General features: G+C 37.3%; 1 protein-coding gene across 2 annotated transcripts in view; it reads right to left on the bottom strand.

Moving 5' to 3' along the window:
- Positions 1-26,346, bottom strand: part of POC5 (POC5 centriolar protein) — a 30,204-nt gene extending 3,858 nt beyond the window's left edge. The window contains exons 1-9 of one of the 2 annotated variants that reach the window (XM_065657037.1): positions 26,311-26,346; positions 22,470-22,569; positions 18,358-18,505; positions 10,192-10,388; positions 9,629-9,805; positions 6,876-6,980; positions 5,419-5,598; positions 4,150-4,312; positions 189-304 (exon numbers count right to left, since the gene is read on the bottom strand). In XM_065657037.1, coding sequence (XP_065513109.1) covers positions 189-304; positions 4,150-4,312; positions 5,419-5,598; positions 6,876-6,980; positions 9,629-9,805; positions 10,192-10,388; positions 18,358-18,505; positions 22,470-22,553 — 1,170 coding nt within the window. In that variant the 5' untranslated portion in view covers positions 22,554-22,569; positions 26,311-26,346. Of the gene's footprint in view, positions 1-188; positions 305-4,149; positions 4,313-5,418; positions 5,599-6,875; positions 6,981-9,628; positions 9,806-10,191; positions 10,389-18,357; positions 18,506-22,469; positions 22,570-26,185; positions 26,255-26,310 lie in introns of those variants that run through there. The other variant, XM_065657036.1, reaches the window with a different exon arrangement.
- Positions 26,347-26,467: the final 121 nt, after the last annotated feature.

Consider the following 26,467-nt stretch of genomic DNA (forward strand, 5'->3'; position numbering starts at 1 on the left):
CAGCAAGCCACAGTAGCTGTACCCCAGTCACTTCACTTACACAACACAGTCTGAACATACCCACAGGTTTCTTTTTATGCTTAGACTGTCTTCAAATTCCTTCCAACCAAGGAAGTTCATTTTTGTCACTACGAAGTTATAATATATAATTATATTTTAAAATAGTTCTGTTCCAGCTACATGCTTACCATGTCTTCCAGCTGAAGAGTAGTTGCTGGTGGAGGTGGAGGTGAGGGCGGATTTTGTGAAGAAGGTAGCCTTCCTGCAACAATGGTACCATTATAATTTCTCCTGCCTCCTACATCTATTATTAGAAACATAAAGTAATGGGATCAACACATAATCTAGCAAACCCTAAGGGGAAAAAAAAAAAAGAGAGAAGTCACAGTAAAAATTTTACTATTCTTTTGGGATTTCTGTATAATCTAATTAAAAGGATCAGCCTGTTCCTTATAAGTGTGTATACATATATACATAAAATTTCCTGTATTTTAGCTTTCTTTTCAGATGCTTGGAAATAATATTTTCCAAGGGCCTTGTTTCTGTGCTTTGCCTCAGCATCCCTCTGGCACTTGTCACACATGGTGCAAATAACCGAGGTTCTCCGTACTGCTTACCAATACTAAATCCAGCGTGCAAGAGCTGCTTTTACACGAAGAACCAGTTCAGGTAGAGAGCAGCAGAACCCAGGCCACTCTGGGCTTCTGTGTGGGTAGAAGATCTTTAAGGGGGTGTCAATAAAATAAGACGCTATTTTAACTTTCCTGAGAATGTACTGCAATTTCAAGGAGCCATAAATCATGCTCAGCAGCACCTTGTCTCCATGTACAATGGCTGGACACTGGCCACATCCTGGCTGTAGGGCTGGGACAATTTATGGGCACCCTAGAGTCCTCATCTCCCCCCACCAGCTGGCTAAGCCTGGGCTTGTGCAACATCCAGCCAGGATTCATTTGCCATGCAATGCAGACATCCTGGGGAGGTCAGATCTTCAGACCTATACTCAGTATCTTTTTCAAGCAGTTTCAGCTTCTTCCTTCAGAATACAAACTTCCTTAAAGGAAGCAGATATTCTTATTTACTCTTCTATTTCTGAACCAGATGATGCTGGCAGCAGCTCCAGGGCAAGGAAACTTTGCTCATTCCAGGGACTAGAGTGACACCAAGTGGTAGTTCATGGTTTTTTGTTTGTTTGCTTTTTTTGTCTTGAAGTGAATGTGAAAAATATAAGGAAGGTAGTTCAAATCAGTGCAATTCTCAAAGATTTCAAGAGTGACAGTATGCCAGAATATGCATTTTGTACATATATATGCACACAAACACTAAGCTTAAGCATAGACAGGACCAACACATAGTTACAGACCAGTCAGATCTGACTATGTTCCTTAAGTTACTACGTTACAGTGTTAGGCTTTTTCAAGTCATGAACTCTTGTGGCTTCAATGTTCCTTTAAACAAAGAGTTTAAAAAGAATAATTATAAAAAAAGATCACCTGTCAGTAAAACAGCCAGATAGATTTTAGACCATCAATGTTGTTATAGACTCATTAAGGTTGTGATACTTGTACACTATTAATAACCTACATTATAATGTATACTATATGTATGTTATTTGTATATTCTATGCATACTAAATACACATTATAATAAACTAATAAGAATTAATCTGTAAAAGAACCAAATTCTGCTTTTATTTGGAATGCCAGTAGGTGGCACTGCAGTATTCACATAAATACATAATCACTGACTGACGCTGGCACATGGAAGTTTTAATGTCCACAGATTACAAGACTCAAACAAATCACAATAACCATCTAATCTGATGTTTGAAGTCCCCTGATGTCCTGATCACTGTTCTGTTATGCCCGAGGAAGAATGTAAATAAATGGTTGTACAACCATATTAAATAATTATGTAACTAATTTCACTAAAAGCACTGTCTGGCTGTAGCAAGAGAGATACTGTGCCTGGGGCAGGGGAGAAGGTGGTAAGAGAGGCAGTGGGAGAAGACGACAGGCATGGGACCAAGGACAACAGAAACTATGAGATGTTATGACACCTGAAACTACAGGAAATTAACTACAGGAAATTAAAAAGCATGATGACGCACACCCAAGAAGTTGGGTACAGGCACCTTAGTGTTGTCCGGCACAGCAAATTCTTTAGGTACTGTGCCTGTGCAGAGTATAAGCTTCTGCTTCACAGTGCCAAACAAGCAAAATGTCTGGTCCATGAATCCCAGGGGTTGGTCATGGCAGCTCTAGAGCTCAGTTTTCCTCATTTCCTTCCTACTTACCCTCTTCTTTACAGGTTTATAGAAACAACACTTTCCTATTTCACACCACTCAGATACTCAGCATCATTTTGGTGACCCACTGGCTGTTGCATGTTTTTGGAAAACAGTAAAAAACCAAATTTAAGATAAAGCTTCAAGAGAGAGTAGTTCTTAATTTATAACGCAGGGAAAAATAAAGTACCTGGGCAATGGCCTGTAACTTTATTCCCAAACTCAGTATTGTTTGACAAATCCTTCATTATTAGCATTCCCCAAATACTGATCCTATGTTTTTTACTAGCGCATAGCTACTGCACTTAGCCAATGTCATATTCTAGTTTCCTAAGCAACTGTACAAATCCTGCTTATGTTTAACAGGCTCAGACCGCTGCTCAGGTAGGTCTCCTCTTACAGCTTCTTCAGGTTTTTATTTCCTCTTCATATCTACATTTTTAGGAGGAACTTCTCTGAAGTAGTTCAGAAATTTCTGGTATAAGATTGTTAAGTTTAGCCACTGCAGTTACTTGTCTAGCGCCATTAACAACTGCTGCCAGTACAGCTGGTTGTTAAACCACATGTACTGCTGTGACATTCCTGCTGGCACAGCTATTTTCTCTGTAATGTAGAATGCTGCACCAGCATGATTATGCTTCTACAGCTACAGATTGTCTCACTCTGAGGGGGTGATTTCATTGCATCAGTAAGGGTGTGCATTTCTTTCCCATGTAAGAGTGTGCTGCTGATATAATTAGACTGGAGTTTCCTTTTCTGGCACAGAACTCCAACCAAATACAGAACCTGGGAGATTTACTTGCCCTTTTTGCATTAAAAGGAAAGATTAAGAAAGAATGGAGAGCTGTCTGGGACAAGCAGATTCATTGCACACTGAGATTCCAGAGAGTAAAGAAGGGTTTTCCAGGATTTCCCCCTCTCCCTCCCATAACCTGGGTGCTGACAGAATTCTGGGTAATCTTCCACAGTATTTTAAGAAGTTTACCATCCCTGGCTTCTTGTTCTGCCTTCAGCTGCAGGCTACCACCCTCGCAGCAAGGCAGAATGAAGAGAATATGTTCCACCTTTCAACTACCCCGTTTCCCCAAAAATAAGCCCCAGCATTATTTTTTCAGGATTTCTGAGGATGCTCGAAATATAAGCCCTACCCCAAAAATAAGCCCTAGCTACAGTTCATTTAAAAAGTAAACTTAAACAGTGTCTAGGCAGCTATACATGTAAAAAAGTAAAACTAATTTGCAGTAGAATGCAGCAGGACAAATAGAGACTTCGCCAAGAAAAGCAGGCACCTGACAGACAACTGACAGTTGTGTTGCCAGTGTCCTATGAGCAGGCTCCACGGACAAGAGGTGCTCATTTAAGAAAAGCACTGTCGCTAGACATGAGAAACTGGGGCCACTGGTTCTAAAGGAAATACAGTCACAAGAAATTCATGATGGAATTCAGGGTTTGGAGAGTTATGATGATGTTCCAGAATGTGATGAAATGACTATATTTGAATAAATGTTGATTTTTGTGTTCAAGAATAAATGTGGACTGTTGTTCATGGAAAAATAAGACATACCCTGAAAATAATCCCTAATGCATCTTTTGGAATAGAAGTTAATATAAGACCCTGTCTTATTTTTGGGGAAACAGGGTACAGCAGTACGAAGTCCAGCATCAGAATATTTCTCAACATATTCAACAGGACTTTTTAAAGCAATAAGAGTTTGCTAAACTACGTATTGCCACATGTTCTCACATTAAACTAAATTTAAAAAGAGGGAAAAAGTAAAATCCTTTAAAACAAATAAAAAAACCCAACCAAACTCAATAAAACTCCCACACACTACCAGATTAGAGCTGCTTTTTATACTGACCAGAATCTGTCCTACTGTCCTTGCTCTGAAACATGGTCATCGCTTCAAGATTCAAAGCACATACACCACGCATAAAGGCTTTCTTCATGGTGTCTTCATACTGTTCTCTTTCACTGTGCAGTTGCAGAATCTCAGTTTTCGTCTGTTCCAAAGCAGCAGTTAGCTATGAAAGAGAATAAGGAAACAGCTGTCTTGTACTTCTGAATGCAAAATAAAAACATATTCCTCAATTAGCTTTAAAAGTCACCACTTACAAAGATAGGCATGTTCACTTCAAAATCTCTGGTTCACCAGAGATGAACAGCTACTTGTCATTTCTCTGTACTACAGCACATTATTTGTACTAGAGCATGCCAAGGACAAGAGTGCATTCGAAAGGACTGCCAGACCCCACCGAACCAGCTAAGCACCACTTTATCTTGCATGCTTTTGTGTTTTAGAAGTTAGGCAACCATCACAAGCTAGATTTCTGCAGGAACATGAATTTGCTCAAGAGAAGATGAAGTGGTGCCAGAAAACTATTTCAGCACAGACTGAATTGTCATCAGCATTCTCTTTTCTAGCTACTGTATAAAACTACAAATACTGAAAAAAGACAGACCAAGTTACCTTTTTAACTCACTACTTACCATTTCTGTGCTGCTAAGCCACATTTGGTAAGCCTGTTCTTAAAATTCTAGATTTTATTTCTTGTTAAAATACAGAACTTTAAAAATATGTATTTTAAAAATTTATTTACTTACTGTGCACCAACGCACACCTTAATAACTCTATCTTAAGCTCTGAAAATTCTTTAACAAGCTTAACTGGCAAATTGTACACAAAACTAAAATTAAGCCTTTAACAGAGTAGCTATTACAGGAAAGAAGGATTGTACTCATCATGATCATTCATAATAATAATGGTCTTCTATTTCTATTGTCTTCTTCAGTTAGACCTCAAAATGCATAGCCAATATTAAAAGCGTGTTCTTAGAAAAGAAGTATCATCCCTATTAGTGGGCAAATAGAGATTTGTCTCATTTCAGCAAGAGTCCAATTTACTTCACCTGTGCATGCTGATCAGCAACGTTTTACATCAGATGCAGAGAAAAAAAAAGTTACATCTAGAAACCATAGTAGGTATCTTAGATCTAAGATTTTCTTATGTACTGGGAGCTCTGTTCTGCTGGCAAGACCCCATGTTTTTGAAGTTTGCTGAGAAAGAGATACTTCGGAGGGGTGGGGGAGTGAAGCAGAGAAAGTATGAAGAAAAGAAATCTTATTTTACCTCTGCAATTTTGGCTTCATAATCATTGGTGAGTTGGACACAGACATCTTCTGCCCTCAACTGACAGGCTTTTGCTACTTTTTCTTTCCATTTTTCTTCACTAAGAGAGCGCCATGCTGCCCATACTTTCTTCAATAAAGCTGTCCGGAATTGTTTGTCTGCTATTCTATTTGCATATTCCTTAGGAAACAAATGTAACCACATCATATGCAAGTTCAGATTTCCTAAAAATTTAAGTACTCAAGAATGCGTGGATGATTGTTTTACAATCTGTTAGACAGAGCACAGTGGGAATGCCTAAACCGAGTCACATGTGCCGCAGTGAAGTGGTAGCATCAGCAGCAAAACGTTTCTTCCTACACGTCACACAGTGTAACTGTCCCATGTATGAGAAGCCACTTTTGCAAACTCCTAGGTTACACAAAACAGTGTTTTTACTCTTAGATTAATGGCACTTGAACAACAACCTCACATATATGGTGTAACCACGCATGTGTGAAGCCATTTAATGATTATGTGGCACATTTTGATCCACTGATGTAATCATACAAAACCTGCAGTTGCAAAGATGGCAGATGATTAGCATAAAATGCCTCCTTTTTAAATAAATTTAGACTTCAGGATACTTTAAAAAGGCTGTAAGACAACTCTTTTATTCTACCCTGCTTCAAAATATTCACCAGACAATGTGTTTCAGCATTATTCTTTTTCAGAAACAAATCAGAAAAAATAAAAAGAGCTGAGTAAAAACCAGACTCCTAATAATTAATAAATTCTAAGATGGGAGGGAAGGAAAAGAAAAAAGGCTATCCCTCTCTGCAAATCAGCAGTTTTGGATAGCAAAGAACTTGAGTTTAGCCATGAGTGAACAAAGATCCTGAATACAGATTTTCCTTCTTAACAGTCTGGAATGGGAAAGGTTTGCAGTCTTGACATGGGATCCTTCTTTTCTGTCATAATTCACTTAGTAGACTGTTTACCATTAGATGCCTGATGCAATGTCCAATATTTTGTGTGTGACTAGCTCTTAGCTACTTCACGGTTTGGCAACATAAGAAAAGAGTGCAGCAAAAGTTTTAATTGTGAAAGTGGCTTCCTCCGAAAATATGATACTGTATCACATCACTATCCAAACAAAGCGTTTGAAATTTAGATAGAGATTCCCTTGGCATCTACTTCAAAATACAGATATGTAAACTATGGTGATTTGCTGTGAGCTGATCACGGTAATTGGCGCAATAAAAGACAAACATAGGTTTGATTTTTTTCCCCATCCCAGAGAGTATTCCAATAGCGTCATTCGAGAACTGATGTTTTCAAACAGTTATTTGACACTGTCAAACATATCAAAATAGAAACACTGTCATTTCTTCAAACTGTAACAGGAACTGCAGCAACTCTGACCCTTTTGAGTTCAGAGGTTTCATTTTAATCTCATTTTTATTTTGCACACATACCTCTTGTTTGGCATTAACGTGCTGAATTCGCCACAACATAAACTTTCTCATCAGCTCTGTTCTCTCCTTTTGTCTCTCTAATGCTTGGGTCAAGTTAGTAATCACCTGCAAAAATATTTATTAACACAATAGCTATGATCTTTGTAAGGTCAAATAGAATGTAATTTATGCATCAGTTATTTTTCACTTAAAGCAATTCTTTTAACAGATGCTTTCTACTGAATCTTCCCCTTACTCTAATCAAGAAGAATAATCAGAGTTCAAATCAAAAGTAAAATTCCGGGGCTTCAACACTCAGACTGTGGTACTTAAACACTTTAACTGTGTAGTTTTGGGAAAAGTTCAACTGAATTGTTATTTCATCCTGCATCTGCAGGCTTTTGTGCTACTTCCTTATAATTAAATGTTACTGTAGCAGAAGTTCAGAAGAATTACTTATTTCAAAGACAATTTTGATAAATTAGGAAAACTTATATTAAAATTTTGGTTTAGTGCTTTATTAATTAACTGAAGTGTGAAGAAATAATTTATCTGCAGAAAGCTTATTCAATTGTCTGAACAGAATAAACAAGCTAAGCAGTTGCAAAGAACCAGAAAAATCTTAAGTAGTGTTAGTCTCTTTAAAAATTCTCATGAAAGATACTGTATAGACCTATAGCAACCAAAATATTGGGAGGCAAGATGGCCTTCTTGACAGAGAATGCAACTAACAATTTTTACCATCGATCTCTAAGTATGTTTTAATTAGTATACAGAAACAGCTGAAGTTACCTGATTAAAAATTAGTCCAGGCATAATGCAAATTAGGTACACCAAATCAATAAGTATTTCTCTATATTTTTGCCTAACTTCTTAAGCTAGATTCTGCCACCAGTCATATCTGAGCAACTCCAGTGGGCAATAGTGACCAATCTTGGGACTCGTGGGAGTAAAGCTATTTTAACTACCACACAAAGATTGTGAAGAACACTATTCTATGATGTTATATGCTAACATGTCTTAATATGTCACATTCCATATGTTATGTGCAATAATTGAACATACATCAATGAAATGAACAATAATTAAAACAAAATTTACCCTTTAATCAACAAAATTATCTAGAAAATAGTAAAAAAACTCCTACTTTGTTTCAGTACAGAATTTCATACAAACTGCTTCAGTCAATCTTCAGAATTTTTAATGAAATATTATGAGGCAAAAGGATGGTTTCTTTAAGGTGTTAAAAATATCAAAGCCAAAACCAAATAAAGGTCAATTTGATACATATGAAGTAATTTAAAACTGATCCATCTCTAGATTTTTAAGAATGAGGTATTCATAATAACATTAGTAGATCTAGTATCAGTTACTTTTCTCTGCTTAAACATGACTGATTAACTTTTTATAGTTTCAGAATAACTGAATAGTCTCAGCTATATAAGTAACAAGACATTTATCTAAAACTAGAAGTAAATTTGCATAAATTATCAACAAATCAATAAGAAAATAGAAAGCAAAGGAAATTAATATAATCACTTTTGTTGAAAAAATGTCATACACTAACATAAAACGTCAACTTTTGATATTTCATACTTGCTGATACATGCTAGAAGTCTTGTTCTAAATCTATGCTTGTTAATTAGTATATTTTGGCTATTAAAAAGCATTTGTGAGGTTTATAATGTGAAAACAAGAATCTACAGTATTCATAATCCTTGAGAGGCTGATGGACTTTGGGTTATGCCCAAAACCAGCAATTTTGATAAATATGGTGTGATACACGGAAACACTGCTACTTACTGTCAAGATGGTAGAAATAATACTTTTCTATTGAAAACAATTTTATTTTGGAAACAGAACTATAAAATTGACTGAAGAAATAATTTCTTTGGTAGCGGAAAAAACCCCACCATTTTCAAAGTGTCATCAAGAATTATAGCACATTAAACATGAGTGATATACAATGATACCCACAGAATTAGATATGTTTGAATGATATACTCTGAAATAACAACAGATCTGCATATATGTACTAGTTAAATGATATTTTACTAATCCTGTTTTTGCAAAGTTAAAACATTTATATTTACTTGGTCTGCAAGACTAGATTATTTTCCAAATGGACACAGAACATCATCTTTCTCCATCTTTTAACTCCTTCAGTGGGTATTTTTTCTACAAAAGGTAAATAGGGGTCAAGCCCTCAACCTCCGTTAAATGTTCTCAAGTCCAAGGTTAAAAATTCAGGATAGCAATAAGAAGATTCAATTATGTTATGTGGTTGCTGGGCTGCCAAAATTTTATATCCTTTTCCACAATTCTAGTTCATGTTGAAGCTATTGATGTCATTGATAGAAAAGCTTAACTCAGAGATCCCAAATGTACAATCCTAAGAATTTGTACAAATGTATAGTTCTTAAGAATCCTAGAACAGAGACTCTGTAACATTTAGGAGACTGATGCCCATTTAAATTTCAAGAAAACACATCCAGTCATTGAAAAATTAAATGCTTTTCAAGTGTGAGAGTTAATAGACTCATGTAAGCTCGTGTAATCTTCATGAAAGAAATAAGGACCAACAACAGATCCTACACTTAAGAACAAACAATGCAAAACATACAACACTATTAGCAACAGTAATCCTTTTTCTAATTTACAGTCTAAATATATTATTTTCTTATTTATGTTACTTGCTGCAAGTAGAACTTTGTTCAAAGAGATGGATCAAAAAATTCAGTGTGGATATTTTTAAAATTAAATTGAACTACCACCTCATCTTTTCTGCCAATAGATATTTCATAAGTATGTAGCAGCTCCTTCAGGTTTTCCATCTCGTTGGTCAGTTGTCTCACATGTGCAGTTTGTTTCTCTTTTTCTTCTCTCATTTGAAGCTTGTAATGTTCAATCAAACTAAGTCTCCATTTTCTCAATTCAGTCAGAACATTTGTCTGAAAAGTTAAAGGGGTGACAGCAGTGCAATTAGTAAAATTATTCCTTCCTCCCTAATCTTTAAATCTTAAAACACCTAGCAGTTAAGGAGACGTGGATATTTACAGCGATCCCTCCATTACACAGGCTGTTTATATCTCTAAATATTAGCAAACATAATGACCTTTTGAATGATAGCAACTGAACATCCCTAATGGAGAAAGTTATTCCAAAGTTCTGAAACAAGATATTCTAATGCTTATATGCAATGCACAACAAAAACAATCAAAAATAAAACTATCATTTCCCAGTGCAGTCACACTGCAACTTTTCCTGCACTTATGCTTATTCTACACCACACTGATATCTGTATATGATTTTTAAGAATTCCATACAAAATAAATACCTTAAGACTTCCACTCCAGAGATCTAGTATACTTTCTATTTGAGTTACTTTTTCATCGGGTAAAATTAATTCAGTTGTTACAGTTTCATTGATTTCTCTTGGACCATGTGTGGACCCTTGTGAAGAAGTCTCTTCTGAAAGACCAGGGCAAAGTCGTTCCATGTTGGCCTCAGAAGGCTCCTTCAGTGATATTAAAACTAAAATGAAACAGAGAATAAGGAGTGATAGTCTGAAAATGCTAACTGGTCTGCATTCTGGATGTAAGCCAGAAGCCAGGCATTAACAACAACAAAATAAAGCCATCAGAAACCTCCCTTCCCCATGTAAACCAAACTTAATTCAAATATATGTTTTCAGGACAAAGTATATTTAAACCAACAGTCCTACTGTAACATTAGTCAAATCAAAACTGCCACTCCCTTAAAGAACAGTCTTTTAATGTAATTTCATTTTAAAGAGGATGCTCACAGAAAGCACCAAAAAATAGCGTTGCCAGAAACAAGAGCCATCTGTCTCAGTAAAGACTTTTTGTTGATTAACATCTCAGGTCAAAAATTTAAAAACTTTTGCTGTTTTCCTTAATGAGACTGTAAACTCCTGAGGCCAGGGGCCTTACTTTGTGCATTCCCAATGCAACCTTTGGATGTATTTCAATGTTGGTATGTACTCGCATCCATTTTCCTTGCAGGCTTTAAATTGCTCATCTAATTAGATTTAAACTCTTTGAGAAAGGGAATATCTATTACGGATTCATGTAGTTCCTTAAACAATAAGGCCTCACTTTCAGGTGCTGTGGCTAACTACCACTGCAATAAAAATTAATCCATGCCCAGAAGCGAATGGGCATGTATGTGAGTTCCAACTGATGGGAAGAAAAAAAAAAATGGGCCAAGAAGTTAATAATTAAGTAAACAGATTAAATTAAATCTTGTTTCATATTTAGTTATTCCTGACAGAAAATTTGTTATTTGAGTGGACAGCTGAATAGAAAAATTTGAAAAGAAGAGGGATTAGCAGATTCCTGGTATTAATAACAATCTGGACAACTTCAAAAGAATACTCTCCTTCTTTCATAAATGGAGAGGAGAAACCTCCAAAATTTTATTCTTCCCTTCTGAAAACAAGTATTGTCTATCCAACTGGTTTCGTAGTGGACTGGTACTATTTTTGTTACAAGCATTCAGAGATAAGCTTAACTATTTGTCACAGAGCAGTATCTTCAGTGGACACCAGAAATGTGTGTTTCTAATTTATTCAAGGCTGAGCCTGATGGTTGACACAGTTACTGTAACTGTCAGGCCTCCCGTTCAAAGGAAGTGAGAGAAGCTGTCTGGCTAATACTGCCCCACATCAAGTAAGCTGAATTGCAATGACTACACTCATGCTCCAAAACAAGATGGAAATAAGGAAGAACTGTGATGCAGAGGCAGTTATAACTGCTTTTTGGTGTTCCTCACCAGGTCACATACTGTAGGTCAAACACCACAAAATTAAAATTGGCTTGAGCTAAAGTAGCCCCATCTAATACACCATTTCTCTAGACTAAATTCCCTGCCCCATTACATAAGCAGAAGTCAATAAACAGATTCTTCCTAATCATATCAGCATATTAAGATCAAATTCTGGCTTTTTTTCATTGCTTCCCCTGTAAATAAGAGAAGTATTGCTTAGCTAAAGGCAGAATTTGAACACTGTTGCTTGTAAAGATCTCCAAAAATACGACATGCTAGCCAGATGAACCAGACTACTTGAAATACATCTAATTTCAGTAATGAAGAATCTGGCAGATGTTTCACAATATAAACTACTTGGCATTGCTACTATTATCAAGTATTCCCAGTCCTGTCCTTCACTGCTTGTTCCTATTCCTGAATCACTGTGTTCTTCCTTCAACTGCGACATTGCTGTAAAATGTGTGCTTTGTTTTTATTTTTAAACTTTTATTATTTGCTTGTTTTACAAACATATCCAATTTTCACAGCACAGTTTCCAAGATATTTGCAAGGAAAAAACAGAAAAAAATGTAACCAATAAAAACAGGATATTAACATAGACTGACAATCGCCATAGTCTGTGATGGCAGTAGAACAAGTTTGTTGCTGGTTCCCATTAACCCTCCCTATGTTCAGAATATCCTAAATCAGCTTCGACTCTTTGTATTTACCATTCACCATAGGATGTATCCTTCACTGAATCCACAGAGTGTATCTGTCACATGTTTATATCATTGTCGAATTTAATTTATAGAATAGAAACATTCCGGTTGCAAGAGGCCCTCAACATCAGCGAGTCCAACCATAACCCAACTCTAGCACCAAACCATGTCCCTAAGAACCTCATCTAAATGCCTTTTAAACCCCCTCCAGGGATGGTGACTCCACCATTTCCCTGGGCAGCCTGTTCCAATGCCTGACACCTCTTTTCCTAATATCCAATCTGAACCTTCCTTGGCATAACTTGAGGCCGTTTCCTCTTGTCCTATCACTTACTACTTGGCCTTCCAGTATTGACATAATTTTCTAGTTGTATACATAATAATTTTGTTCTTATTCCTAATGCTCTCCTTTTGTCCCTGTTCTGCACTAAATGATGCCATTTAGTTACAACGCACTAAGTCATCAAGGACATGGAACTATTTGGATATGAAAAAGCATAAAAATGTACTCCATTAAATAACTCCCACTTGCATCTACTCTGACAAATCTCTAGACTGTATTTTTGTTTATAGTAGCGGTTATTAGCTGTTTTTCCAGATAACTGTTATCCCAGTACTACTTTTTTTTAATGTTCTTCTAGTGCTTTCATCAAGTAAATAAGCTCTCACAGATTGTTCTCACACATGATCTGCTATCAGTGGCCCAAGCTGAGGGTAGCAATTTGCTAAAATATATATTTTTTCAAGAAATCTTCTCAAGTTTAATGGATCAATACTGAGGACTGGTACTCTGAAGAGAAGGAATTTTCCCACTGTTTGGGTATGAATCATCATTACACATCTTTGCTACAAATAATTTACTGCTCCGGTCTTAGTCATTTTCAAATTTAATCAACTAAACTGGTAACAAGAACAGGAAATTAAGTTTTAGGTTTCAAGGTTTAAAAGCATTTGGACATTGAATTGAATAGCACAGCATGTTTTATTCCATTTATTTTTCTCATTTGACTGGAAGCTTTTAGTGAAGATATTATGTATTACTAGATTTACTGCAACAAATAGAGAGTAATTAGACTTCAACTCTTGAAGTGCTAACATTCACTTCAGTTTCAAAAACCTGAGGAGAAACTCAAAATGCCAGACCAAAGAATACTACACAAACAGAACTCAATTTAAGAAAGCATCATGTGGCACTGGAAACTCTGTTGTTTTCAATAACAACATCACATGGAGAAGGGAAAAGAAACATTGCAAGCTGTAGAAGATCTACAGAAGAGAAAACTTCGAGGCATCAACACTATACTCAGCACAGACGTGCATTTTATTTTACCAAGTTATAGAACACTACACTAATAAATTACGATTTTGTTATTTTAACACAGCAATGGCATTAGAGCTGGACAGGGAAAGAAGAAATATCAAAGAGCCTGATTTGTAGTATGAGCACGTAGCAATGCCAAAAGAATGGAGCTAAACAACAAAAAACCCTCTCCGCCCTTCAGAAACAACCTGCTAATCTGTCCCACTGATCAGTATCGCAAGTATGGCACTGAACTTGAATTTACCTACTTTCTCACTGTCCATCCAAAGTCTTGTTACTAGTATCATGAAAAAAGAAAAATGTATTCAGAGGCCATTAACACTGGGGCAAACACCACCCAAATACGCAATAATCCTCAATCAGTAGTAGAGGTTATATAGAAGAGTTGGACAGATTTTTGTCAGATTCTTTTAAAAAAGTTGAAATAACCTTCTTTTTACAACTAGATTGTTTCAAGATTGGTCTCAAGGAGATACAAGACATCTCTTTTCCAGAATGACAGTGACATTTTAAACAGCAAACCTATGTTTTGATACAGCAGCAAAGCATCAGAAATTTATTTATAGTGTGTAGTTAATAGAAGCATTATGGGGCCACGTAAATATTCTCCTTGCCTCATCCTTTGAGAAGATCAAGAGCACAATCTTTTTTATTTTTAAAATGAAAAAAATGGTTAAAAACAGTAGACAAATTGTATTTTGCAAGGTGCTGCCCTTTGCAAAGGTAATAAATATCGGAGTGTCTATAACTGAGGGCAATATGCGGCTCCTTGCATTGAACAACACATAAAACCACAATGCAAAATTTTGATCACCATCAAGTATAAGAGCATGTCTTTTCCCTCTCCCATGACAATTAACTACAGCTTGCAAATGACTATTCTTATTCAGTAATACCAAGCAAATTCAAATATAACTCCATTCAAATATTTCAAGAGAAGTAATCAAGGGAATGGAAATTTGTCCTCTCACTTCTAATGCATACCAGTAGGCAGTCAAAAGGAACAAAGGGTTCATAGACTACATGTTTGGCCCCAGAAAAAAGAGAAAAACAAAAGACTCCACAAGAGCACCACCTCTCTCACAGAATTAAAGAGACAGCAGACAGTGCTGGCTAAAATCTTATCTTCAGACAACGATGATTGAACACTGAGTATACAGTCACCCGCCAAAAAAAGTACAAGTCTAGTACTTTGATTCTGATTTTCTTTCTTATGAACAGTAGTATCACACATCACAAATATTCCATTACAAAACAATGTTTCATTCAAACTGGGAGACAAAACTCTACACAGAGAGTGCACTGGGGACAAGACCTGAGCTGCAATTTGCTCCGTAATATAATTTGACACAGCTGGGCTTGAAATTTTCTATTCCCCTTTTAAGAAAAACTTCTCAGGCTGAGAAATGCTTCCAGCAGCTGACTGGAACTGCTGTACAACTTAAGAAGTTTGCAAGTGTATTTGAATCCTGGCAATCTGCTAGTGTGACAATGGATGAAGATTCAGGGGCACTATGCTCATGAAGCTCAGGGAAAAATACGGGGAGTGACAACAGTTATTGTAAAGATAACTGAACTTAACATAGGAAAGGCAGAGGGTGGCCTTCATTTTTCATAAATGGCCATACCAGTTGAGTGGATCCACTGGTTGTTCAAGTGGCCTTAGTTGACCAAGAAGTGTGAATGCATTTCTGTGCTAGTCAGATGAGAATGCAGGAAGTGTTGGCTCAGTCCAATACAGTATAAAAACTGAGCAACCAGAAAAAACAAACTTTCAACAGAACAAGGGGTTTGAGCTGGCTTTAACCTACACAGTCTTTCACGGCAACTGGGGACACCCAGTGTCATGATGGTTAGAGTATTGAGACCAGTAACAGGAATCATGTTGGTACTGTTATCTAACTGTTTATTACAATTACTCTACTATGCTGTGACTGTTCACCAAGTCCTGCTCAGACTTTGGCTAACATACAGCTCATGCTAAAGCCTGGTGTATCCTAGGAGTAGTGCCATTAGGTCAAGGCAAGAGCAGCATGTAGGCAGGACATGATGGACAGAAGGGCTACAGGTCATTACGCAGCCGTTATCACCTGCAGCTTGCTGTCTCCTGCAGCCATAATCCTTGCACATCGATTGTCTGGCAGTTCCCTCAGAATCCACTGACAAATGGAAATGTTATGGAACAAACTTCCAATATGGGAGATATAAATATGTCAGCTTACCCAAAAAGCTTATGAAGCATACCCAACAGCAGCTGGACTGCTGAGGCTTTTGTGCTTCCTGGTGTGATACAGGGGAGGCCTGCGCTGTGATGGAGGAGGAAGGATGAGCAGTCTCGCTGTAAGGCAACTATTTTGCTCGTAGGGTAAGAGCTACAAGTTGGAAGTTATTAAATAGAGAACTTGTGAGTTAGAAACCTCATGAACTAAGGGATGAATTAGTAAGTTTTCATGTTAGACTAGTCTGTACAAAAGGGATTGAGCCCTTGTTTGATGTATTTGTTTTCTTTCCTAACGAGCTCAGAAAATAAAGTTTCATTTACAGAGTATGCTCTCATGTAAATTTGAGACAGCCAAGCAGACTGTGACGGGTGCTTGCATTGTGATTTCAGGATACTGCTTTATCACTCTGATAAGCCAGCATTCCATGTAACAGCAAATAACTTCAGACAAGTAAACTGGTATTAGAAGACTAAACCCTCCCCATGTGCAGGATCTAAACAAACCTCCTCTGAGAGTATCAGACTCTTGACAGTAGCCACAGAATATTCTTTTGCTGTGGAAATCACAAACAGTTTAAACGTTACCTTTAGCTGAATCTATCAGACTGCAATTTTTGGTACCTAGATCTGATAAAAGAGATGAGGATATTTTATTCCCCCAATAAAAATATTTTGTATCATAACTTTTTAAACCCAAAGCAACTGCTCTCCTTCTAGGAAATTTTTCTACAAGTTTTGACTGTTCAAGAATAATTGTCATAGTACAAAATACCAGCAGCTTCTATTGATCTGATTTCTTACGCAACTTGGTACAATTTCCACACAGGACATAACTACACTGGACTAAGTAAATAACCTTCAATATGTAAAAATCATAATGCAAAGGCTGCACTTGAAACGTTTAGGTTGGCAGAAGTTTTTCGAACATTATTCATATTCTAAGTCCAGATCTACATCGATTACAGAATATTTTCTCTCTCCAAATCTCTGTTCCCATTCTCTCAATGAAACCAAAATCAAGCCTCCTACATTCCTGTGGCAGTCTGATATTCAGAAGAACAACCACACTAATTCTGCATGGGAATAAGTTACAGATGTGATGCCCTTAAGGACTAAGATTCTCCATTAGTTTATAAAAATGATAGAACATTTCTCGTTATGGCATACTTGAAAGAGAGGTATTGGCCTGGGTGTCTGAATGTACCTAAAGTCCACTGCACAGACTCATTGTGGAAGGATACAGAGCATAACCAATACTAAGACCCTCACTTTAAAGACTATTTCTTATCTTAAGAACCTGCTTCTAGATTTTTTTAAAAATTATATTGTACTAACATGAGTTGACTAAATGGTAATTGACAGCTTACTAAGCCTGCTTTATATTCCAGTGAAAACAAAGTACAATTTAAGAAGATAGATTTATTTTTACTCATGGTTCTTTTTCTGATATGAAATAAACAGCTTCCGGTGTTTGCATTTCCCTTTGCAATCGCACTGGTAAATTCCTCCTAGCAGAGAGTTATTTAGCTCTGATCAGCATAGCCAAGAGTTCTTCCATACATTAGCCATGAAAAACATTTATTCCAAGATAATGATTAGCACCAGATTTACACAGCACTTCAAGACTGCTTAGTCTCTAGTAGTAAAATTATTCGCACATTTTGCACCCCATGCTCCTCTAAATAGTACAGATAAACCCATCCTCAAGGATCACAAAAAGAGGAGTGAAGAGAAAAGAGTAGGTAAATATTTTTATAACGAAATTGCATGATAAAGAATAGAGGTTAGTTTAAAGTAAGTTCTTCCTGATTAAGCTAAACTCCCTAGTAAAGAAATAAGGCAGGCACGATTGTTTACTGTTTCTTCTGAAGCAAAATTAACTGAGCTTCCTCAATCGAAATGCTAGTGATAAAAGCAAACAACATATAGCCGTAAGTACCAGTGTTACTAACGCATCATAGGACACTATACAGTCCTAAATACTAACCAGTAAAGTAAAACTAGAAGAGAGTGATTGAACTAAAAGAGCAAGAATGACATTCATGTGGTGATACAATTAGTCATTATGCAAAGCCCTTTTAAGGTAACACCTACTTCCAAATAATCCTATTTTAAATATTAATTTATCATGGCAGCACAGGTATGAGCAAAACCAGTTGTGACCCGTCGAATTTCAGTGAAGCATACTGTAAATAAGGGCAATCCTTTTTGCATTATTACACCAACCACTTTAAACATCTGCATCACGAACCACAGAGAAACATCAGCACACCAATGCTATCATCTGAAAACAATGTCAGAGAGAGAATTCTTCAGTGAATATGCCTTTCTAAATTTCTTGTGCAAAATGTAAATATACTATATATCAGCTATGTATATTTTTTCTGACAGAAGCTATTAGAAAACTTAATTCAAAAAAAGTTATATCATTGCTCTTGTAAGCTCAACACAGAGATTTGCACATACTACCTGGAGTCTTATGGTTAATGGCATAATTTGTTGCAGCTGCAAATCTGACACCTGCTCTCAGTTCTGAAGCAGGTTCTGACCTCTTCAAGACACGCTGTTCAAACTTCGGAGTCACTACAGCATAATGAAGCAGCTCTTCATATTCATCCTGTCACAAAATGATGACAAAGACTTATAAAACTGCAATTACATTTCTAAAAACTATGTATGAAGGAGTGGAAATGGTTTTCGAGTTTTATTATTATTATTATGGTGAAAACTAAGAGGATTTCCCTTAAAGTTGCAAAAGCAAGCTGTTTTCTAACCATGATTATAATAATTTAGCTTTCTATTGTTTCATGTTCATTCCAATTACAACTACATAGTTACACAGAGAGACTTTCCTAGATGTCAGAATTGGAAATTATAATAGGCACCTTAAACAAAAACATGAACTAAAAAAAAAGTTCCAGATTCTGTAAGCTATTAATCACCTGATACTATTCCTAAGCATTAGTATTACTGAAAAGAAACATACGTATATTTATAGCCATGAGAAAGATGCTACTGAACACAGCCACATTTCACATTCCATAACATTACAATTTCTTTGGCAAGAGTTCTAAAGCCTATCAAAAGACATTTGATTATCCAGTATTTCCTTTAGATTAGATATAATTGTCACCTTATATTATGCATTTTTTAAATCACATAGGTATAGGGAATGTGTATATATAATTAAAATAAAAGCTTTCCAGTTAAGAAGTTATAAATTAGTCTAACTGGTATATGGCACTATACTATGTAGGAAAGTAAGCCAATTAACATGTTTTTGAAATCCCCTAGTTAAACAGATTTTCAGAATGCAAGTATTTAGAGTTCAACGTGAAACTGTGAACAATCTGTACTATAACTTAAAGATACAGTATGAGAGGCGGTTAGTCATATGAGGAGCGGTTAAAGTCACTTGCTTTGTTCAGCCTGGAGGAGACTGAGGGGAGACCTCATCATGGCTACAGCTTCCTCACAAGGGGAGGAGGAGGGGCAGGTGCTGAGCTCTTCTCTCTGGTGACCAATGACAGAACCTGAGCGAACGGCAGGAAGATGTGCCAGGGGAGGTTTAGGTTGGACGTTGGGAAAAGGTTCTTTACCCAGAGGGTGGTGGAGCACTGGAACAGGCTCCCCAGGGAGGTGTCACGGCCCCAAGCCTGACAGTGCTCAAGAAGAGACTGGACGATGTCCTCAGACACATGGTGTGAACTGTGGGGTTGTCATATGCAGGGACAGGAGTTGGACCCTTGCAGGTCCCTTCCAACTCAGGACTTTCTATGATTCTATGATACAATCCAGTAATTAATTTTAAAAGCTCCAGTAGCAGTTAAATGCTGAAACCAATCAAAACCACCAGTAAAACATTTGGAAAAAAATGCTAGTTGGAAAGTACTAAACCAGGACACTAGTAGTCATTCTTTCTTCACTTAATACTATCTTACTAATTCTGTTCAGTATCCTAATGTGGTCAAACCTGAGAAACCAACTGTGAATTTAAAAATTTTCCTCTTCAAGCTGGGAAAAGTTAGAGTAGAAACAATCAGTTAAAGGTACCAATTACATGTAATAAGTTTTTGGATCTACCAGCTGAAAAGGATAATATTTTAAAACTTTTAGTGTAATGATTACTTCTATGTGGGTTTCAACTAATTAGACGCCACTTAAAGAAGCTAGGTTTTGTGCATTTTAGCTGAATTATAGCTTCCTTTCTATTTCCCATCTTGTATTCTATCATGTTAAAATTGAAATGCATGTGAAGCTATATAATTACAAACAAATACATATTGTATCTTTTTGATAAGCAAAAGGAAGTATTGCATTCCACATAGAACATATAGTTAGTTGTGCATCAGTAAATCATCAAATTTTCCATATCCATGTTTTAGGGAAGTACAGTTTAGATTTTATCAAATGTCAGAAAAAGAAAATAGTTATCTTCAGATGATTTACTCAACCAGGAACTACAAGGATCCATACAAAATTCCCTGCAGCAAAATTCAGTAGAATAAAAAAGCCAATATGTTAGTCTTAGTTCCACTTCAAACAATGCTGTCAAACTGTTATGTCAACTACAAAAATTCTGTTAGAGCATAAGGCTACGGGAATATAGTTCTAAGGCTGGAAGGTCAGAGAAGTTTTGATCATTTAAAGCATACTATCTTGGTTTTGTAGAAGTAAATAAATTAGTGTTGCAATGAGCAAAGGGCACAAGAGCATTCAGGAGGTTTGGTTTTTAAATTCCTTCTTAAAATTTTATAAAAGTCTACAGATGCTGCATAGAATTTGCCCTTAGGATTGCAGTCAAGGTTACTGAACAACAGGAAAAGAATGGATTAAATGGACAAAGTCTTGCAACTCAATCATCAGTAAATGGAAATTCTCTGAAAGCCAGTGGATTTTTTTATAAGGAAAAGGTAATAACCTGGCCTCTATTTAAGGCATCAAATTATCTAAAAGGCCCAAACAAAACAAAAAAGGCCCTTCAAAATTATCTAAAAGAAGTAGAGTACTTCCCTGCCAATATTCCTATTGCTTAGCTGTGACCCCAGTGTTCTTTTTCAGCAGTAACAGGCTCCTATGAGGAGTTGCTGAAGACTCTGGGCTTGTCTAGGTTGGAGAGAAAGAAGCAGAGGGGCAAACTCATTGCTCTCTACAGCTTCCTGAGGACAGGAGGTGGAGATGGAGGGGCTGACCTCTTCTCACTGGGATCCAGTGATAGGACACGTGGGAATGGCTCAAAGCTGCACCAGGGATGTTTAGACTGGACATTCAGAAGCATTTCTTTACTGAGAGGGTGGTCGAACACTGGAGCAGGCTTCCTAGAGAGGTGGTTGATGCCCCAGGCCTGTCAGAGTTTAAGAGGCATTTGGACAATGCCCTCAATAACATGCTTTAACTTCTGAATTGGTCAGGTAGTTGGACTAGATGATCATTGTAGGTCCCTTCCAACTGGAACTATTCTATTCAAGACCTGTTCTCAGTTGCAAAGCAGTCATTCATTAATATTAGTTTACTTCATTATTCTCTACAAGGTGGCTTTAGAACCTCCTTGATAATCAACCAGATCACAAAAGTAAAGTCTGCTTTTTCAAAATTTATTGCACAATATCTTCATCCTGTTTTCCAACTACAAAAGTCATTGGAAACACAGATTAATTACTATTGCTGAAAATGGGTTAAGAGAACTTATCCATGAGATATGACCGCAGAGAAGCATACAAACCACAGAAGTGAATTGCCCATGAACAGGTAGTTCAAAAGGGACAAAGTCAATCTACATAAAGAAAAAGTCCCCTTAATTTAACAAGGCTTGTGCTGTACAGGCCCATTCTACCAGGTGACAAAAGTGGAGATGCATTTCTACAGGGCAACTAGCAAAACTTATTTTCTTCAAACTAGCCTGTTTTGGATAGAATCCAATCAAAGGGAAAAAACCCCACCCGTTACTCAAACAGGAACAACCAATTACTAAACAATAAAAATCTGCTGCTTTCAAAAGAATAAGACTTTACTCAGTATCCTTCCTTCCTCTCAAAATAATGCTGAGCACAGAAAAGCACAAAACCCCACTTTATAGTTCTAGCATATAATGACATATTTGATGCAGAAAACAAAAATAACATTTCCTTTCTGAGATTAACTTGGCCACAATCCTACTCCAAAGGAAATACATTCATTAAAATGAATCAGTTCTTACAACATCATGTATGAAGTCTAACACACACACTTCATCCCTTAAAAACAGTTTCTTCTTGATCAGACTTAACACACATAAAGAAATAACACCAGAAAAAAAAAATGGTATCATTTTACTTTTAGCTGTCATTGATCAACTTCTTAGGTTTAGATAAGAATTTTGTCATAAATTGAAATTTCTTGTGAAATGCACAAAAGAGAATCCAAGTGAAGATATTTTAATCTTGGATTTTTTGGTCTAATTTGCTTCTCTTCACTAACATTTTTACTATTTTCCTGTGTTCGTAAAACAAAAAAGATGCAAGTTTTGTTAGACTTTCTCTTAATCATGCTTTGCCAAATAAAATGCCATAACAGTGAACTAAATGAGGTTGCCTCTTTCCTACCTGAAGATCTGAAGAAACAGAACTGCCCCAAACAGAGTCTTTTGGCAAAATTGGACTTGTGCTTTTCTCCTCATTTGATGACATTCTGCACAAAGTTAGTCTATAAAACAGTAGAAGCTGAACTTCATTTTTTAATTCCAACATGTTTACTGTATGTTCACCAACATTTTCCCCAGAGACAGAGATTCTGATGTAGAAAACACATCAATACACATTCGGTGGGCTAAACTGATCATACAGTCTCATTCTATAATGCTAGGTAGGAAACTGCCTTATACAAACGATACTAAAAACCATGAAAAGACTTCCACTAACTCTAAAATAAAACAATGGAAGATCCAAAAGCAACAATATGAAAGTTTTATTTTGCATTGATTGAATATGTTTAATACCTAATGCTTCATGATATGCAATATAAAATTTTACGTCAATAGTAACTAAAATACACTGCTAGAGGAAAAACAAGAAACAGATACATCAAGAATAAGAGAAACTTTCATTTACAGATACTTTCCTGTGTCAATTCCTCCTTCTAATTCACACTGTATTGTTTTGGAGCTTATCAGTTTGTTTCAGTACAAAATTCCGACAGAGCAATGCAGGAATGACTAAGCTACACTGCAATTTTTTACTCTTGAACTACGTCAACCACAGCCCCACCTGAGAAGATGTCCTGAACACTCCAGTTCAATACCCTGAAGCCTTAACTTAGTGGTCAACATCAGTCTCTCTCCACTTTTTTGACTCTTCTTGTCTTATAGGCCCACGAAGAAAAACAGATATGGAAGCACAGATAATGCCTTAGGTTCAGGTAGCACTACAGCAATTTCTAAGCAAGAGAGTGAGGTATTCTTTGAACATCTGGGAAGCAGGTGATGTAGAACTGAGAAGAAACTTGAAGTCTTCTTGAAAGATATATGTCTCTTTTAAATCTACTGCAGCTTTGAGTAAGTCCTTCAGTGAAGAACTGAAGTTCTTGTGATAAAACTTGATAGGATATGGGGAAAAAGAATTCTAAAGGATATGAGGAGAATGAAAGGAATTACAGAATGAGTGGGAACTGAGTATTAAGCACAGTGAATTTGTTAATGAGTGAATGGCAGAGTGATATAGTTGCCTGATGCACATGAAAAATAATAATGAGTCATGTTGAGCAGGGAGCTGTCAGCAGAGAGTAAGCACAGGAAGACCACCACAAATAAACAGAGGAACCAACTGCTTGTACAATGTAGCAAACAGCCACACAAGGAAAATTTATTTTTAGAGAGACCTTTAAATGGTCAATTATATTCTCAGTTGTTTTTTAAATGGATGCATTTTCTGACAGAAATGTTATTTTTAAATTGCTAATTGTACTGTCATTAATTTGGAAGGAATACTCTCCTTAAGCATCATCATCTTGTTTTCAAAATGTTAAAAAAATGTAATAATCTCATAGCTCTCTATGTAGGAATACAGAAGGAAATTGTCTTTTTGTTGAGTTGATTCTCCCTGCCTCACAAAAGCTCTCTCTGCCATGAGTATATACACCTTTCAGAATGGGAAGTTCATTCCTGTGCTGAAGACGGACATTTTTTAAATGGTATAGAAACAATTTTAAATGCTGAGAATTCCTACAGCCCAAGGTTTAAAAGACATGATTACCTTCTCCCTGCTTCCTGCTGAGCCCTTATATACCAACTGCGTTTTTTAAGTACAAAATATGAAGTCTTGGGAAGGTTTACTAAATACTTTCATTGCTGTATACAGGTGTGTAGGTGAGAGAATAAATACTAGCTTCCTCATCTGCTCTGTTTTCATTGTCTCCTGCTCTGATAATTTTCTTCTTTCCTCTCTCCCATAAATTATTCCCTATCTGTTCCTTTGGTTTTGGCCTCTCTACTTAATCAAATAACTTTATACTAGCACTCCTCCTTCCTTTAGTCAATAAATTCTATTAATAACCAAAAAATACTTCTTCAGTAATCTTAAAAGTCAGCTTCTACTCCATATGCCTTCCCACTCATACAGTTTCTCAAATTCTGGGTCCTGAGTACCCTAGAGGTTCTGGAGGTATTCAAATGTGCATGTGTGTGGCGGGGGGGGTACTAGGGAGGATCACAAAAGACTGGCTGTTATAGGTGTATTTGCAGGCAGAAATTACAAACGCTGTTGTTTTTCCTTCTCAGTCCAATTTAAAATATCTAAACTACCATAGATTCTTCTGAGAAACGGGAGAGCGAATGGAATTTCACGTGAGCACGGATGAGCTCAAGGAAGCTGAGAAGAAAGGTTTCTTCTGAAAAGTTTGTTCAATAACTTAAGACCACTGTCCTACTTTTATTTGCAATTTTCTGAGATCATGCCCTTGACATTCGGTCTAGTGCTACTTTCAAGCTTGTGGTTGTCCAAAACTCAAAAAGCTCCTTTGTCGTAAATGATGCTACCTCTCCACTCCAGGTCACTCTCACCTTCAAATCTATAACCACAGCTTACCTGTTTGACATTGTCTTACAAGAGTCACTCACTGTTACCTCAAGCTCAGCATGTTTGCCCCCTCTTCCCATCCCTTTTCTTTATACCCATGGACTAGGCCTTCCCAGTGTTTGTTTGGTCTCCCCTGACTGCTTTTACTTACTGGAATGCCACTTTAAGTTCCACTAACAGGTTACTACTTAAGTTTGAACTTTCCCCACATTTCTTTGATTTGCTTGTCTGTACCTCTAACGTTTGCATCTAGAGTCTAACCTTGCATTTTGATTTATGCAACATTCCAGTGAAAATCTCAGTAAACCTAAAATTCCAGAAATCTGCTAATGTACCGAACGACAGATTGGATTACTATGATAAATTAAGATAAATACACTTCTCTTAAGATGTTTACAGACATCATTGCCACATCATGCTAACAATAAGTTGTCTGCTTTGATCTCAGTGAACAAGCACTAAGTTCAAGAAAATATTGGATAGGTTTCTGAATGAGGGATCAAGGGTTATTAAGTAAGACACCACCTCCAGGTCAATAAGTTGATTTGCTAAGATGCAAATCATTATATGGTGAGAGACAGGTGAGAGGAGCATCTTCATGCTTACCGTGTTCTTCTAATCTTCCTCAAGCATCTGCCAAAACATATGTCTGACTTCACTAAGGAAGAATTCCTGTTAAGAGCAGTTCCTTCCAAACCTAAGTGTACAACTACAATGTTGAGAGCTACTTTTAGGAACAGGATGCAACTATAAAGACCTTTGGTCTGACCCACCATGGCTGCTCTCATCCTGAATTTTGAATGGTTGCCCTGTGATCAGGAATTTGTGCTTTTGGGTTTGTTTTTGACTAAAAGTCAAAATAATTTAATGCTGCATTCTGACCACAGGACTCAACACCCAGGAAAGAGAATCACTCCCTCTCCCAGCACACATAGGACATATTCCTTCCCCTTCACAAGTACACCATGGCAAAGCGGCACTGCTCAAGTCCACGTTTTTAAGCTCCTCACTACAACATCTCTGCGACGAACCCTGACGCCTGCAGAGCTGGTGCTACAGCGACCGCCGCTGTCACGTCAATAGCGACCACAAGGACAAGCCGCAGGGTGTCACACAGACACCTGGGCGGCACAGCCGGGCAGTCACACGGGTGGACAGGCACGAAGGAGCACAGTTCCGCATTAGGAGAGGATATTTTTCTTTTTTTATTTTAGCAACCAGCCCGACTACCCGGGGGCAGGGGTACCTACCTGAGGGCGGTGGGGGTCGGGGGTGTTGCGGCTAAGCCGCCGAACGGGAACAGCGGGGTTACGGAGAAGGTACTGTGGAGGCCGCGGCCCCCGGGGCGCAGCACCCCCGGCCACCCCCCCCTCACCTGCGGGCACCGGCCGCCGAGCCAGACGGTTTCAAACTATCGGGGCGGAAGAAGAAGCACCTCTCTCATAGGCTCAGCCTCCCTTTAGAAAGCGTCACCTGATTGGGCAATTTGGTGACAAAAGAGCCAATTACATCGCTCAGCCGGAGGAAGGGCG

This window comes from Caloenas nicobarica, chromosome Z, assembly GCF_036013445.1.
Source record: "Caloenas nicobarica isolate bCalNic1 chromosome Z, bCalNic1.hap1, whole genome shotgun sequence".
In the NCBI taxonomy this organism is placed as follows: Eukaryota; Metazoa; Chordata; class Aves; order Columbiformes; family Columbidae; genus Caloenas; species Caloenas nicobarica.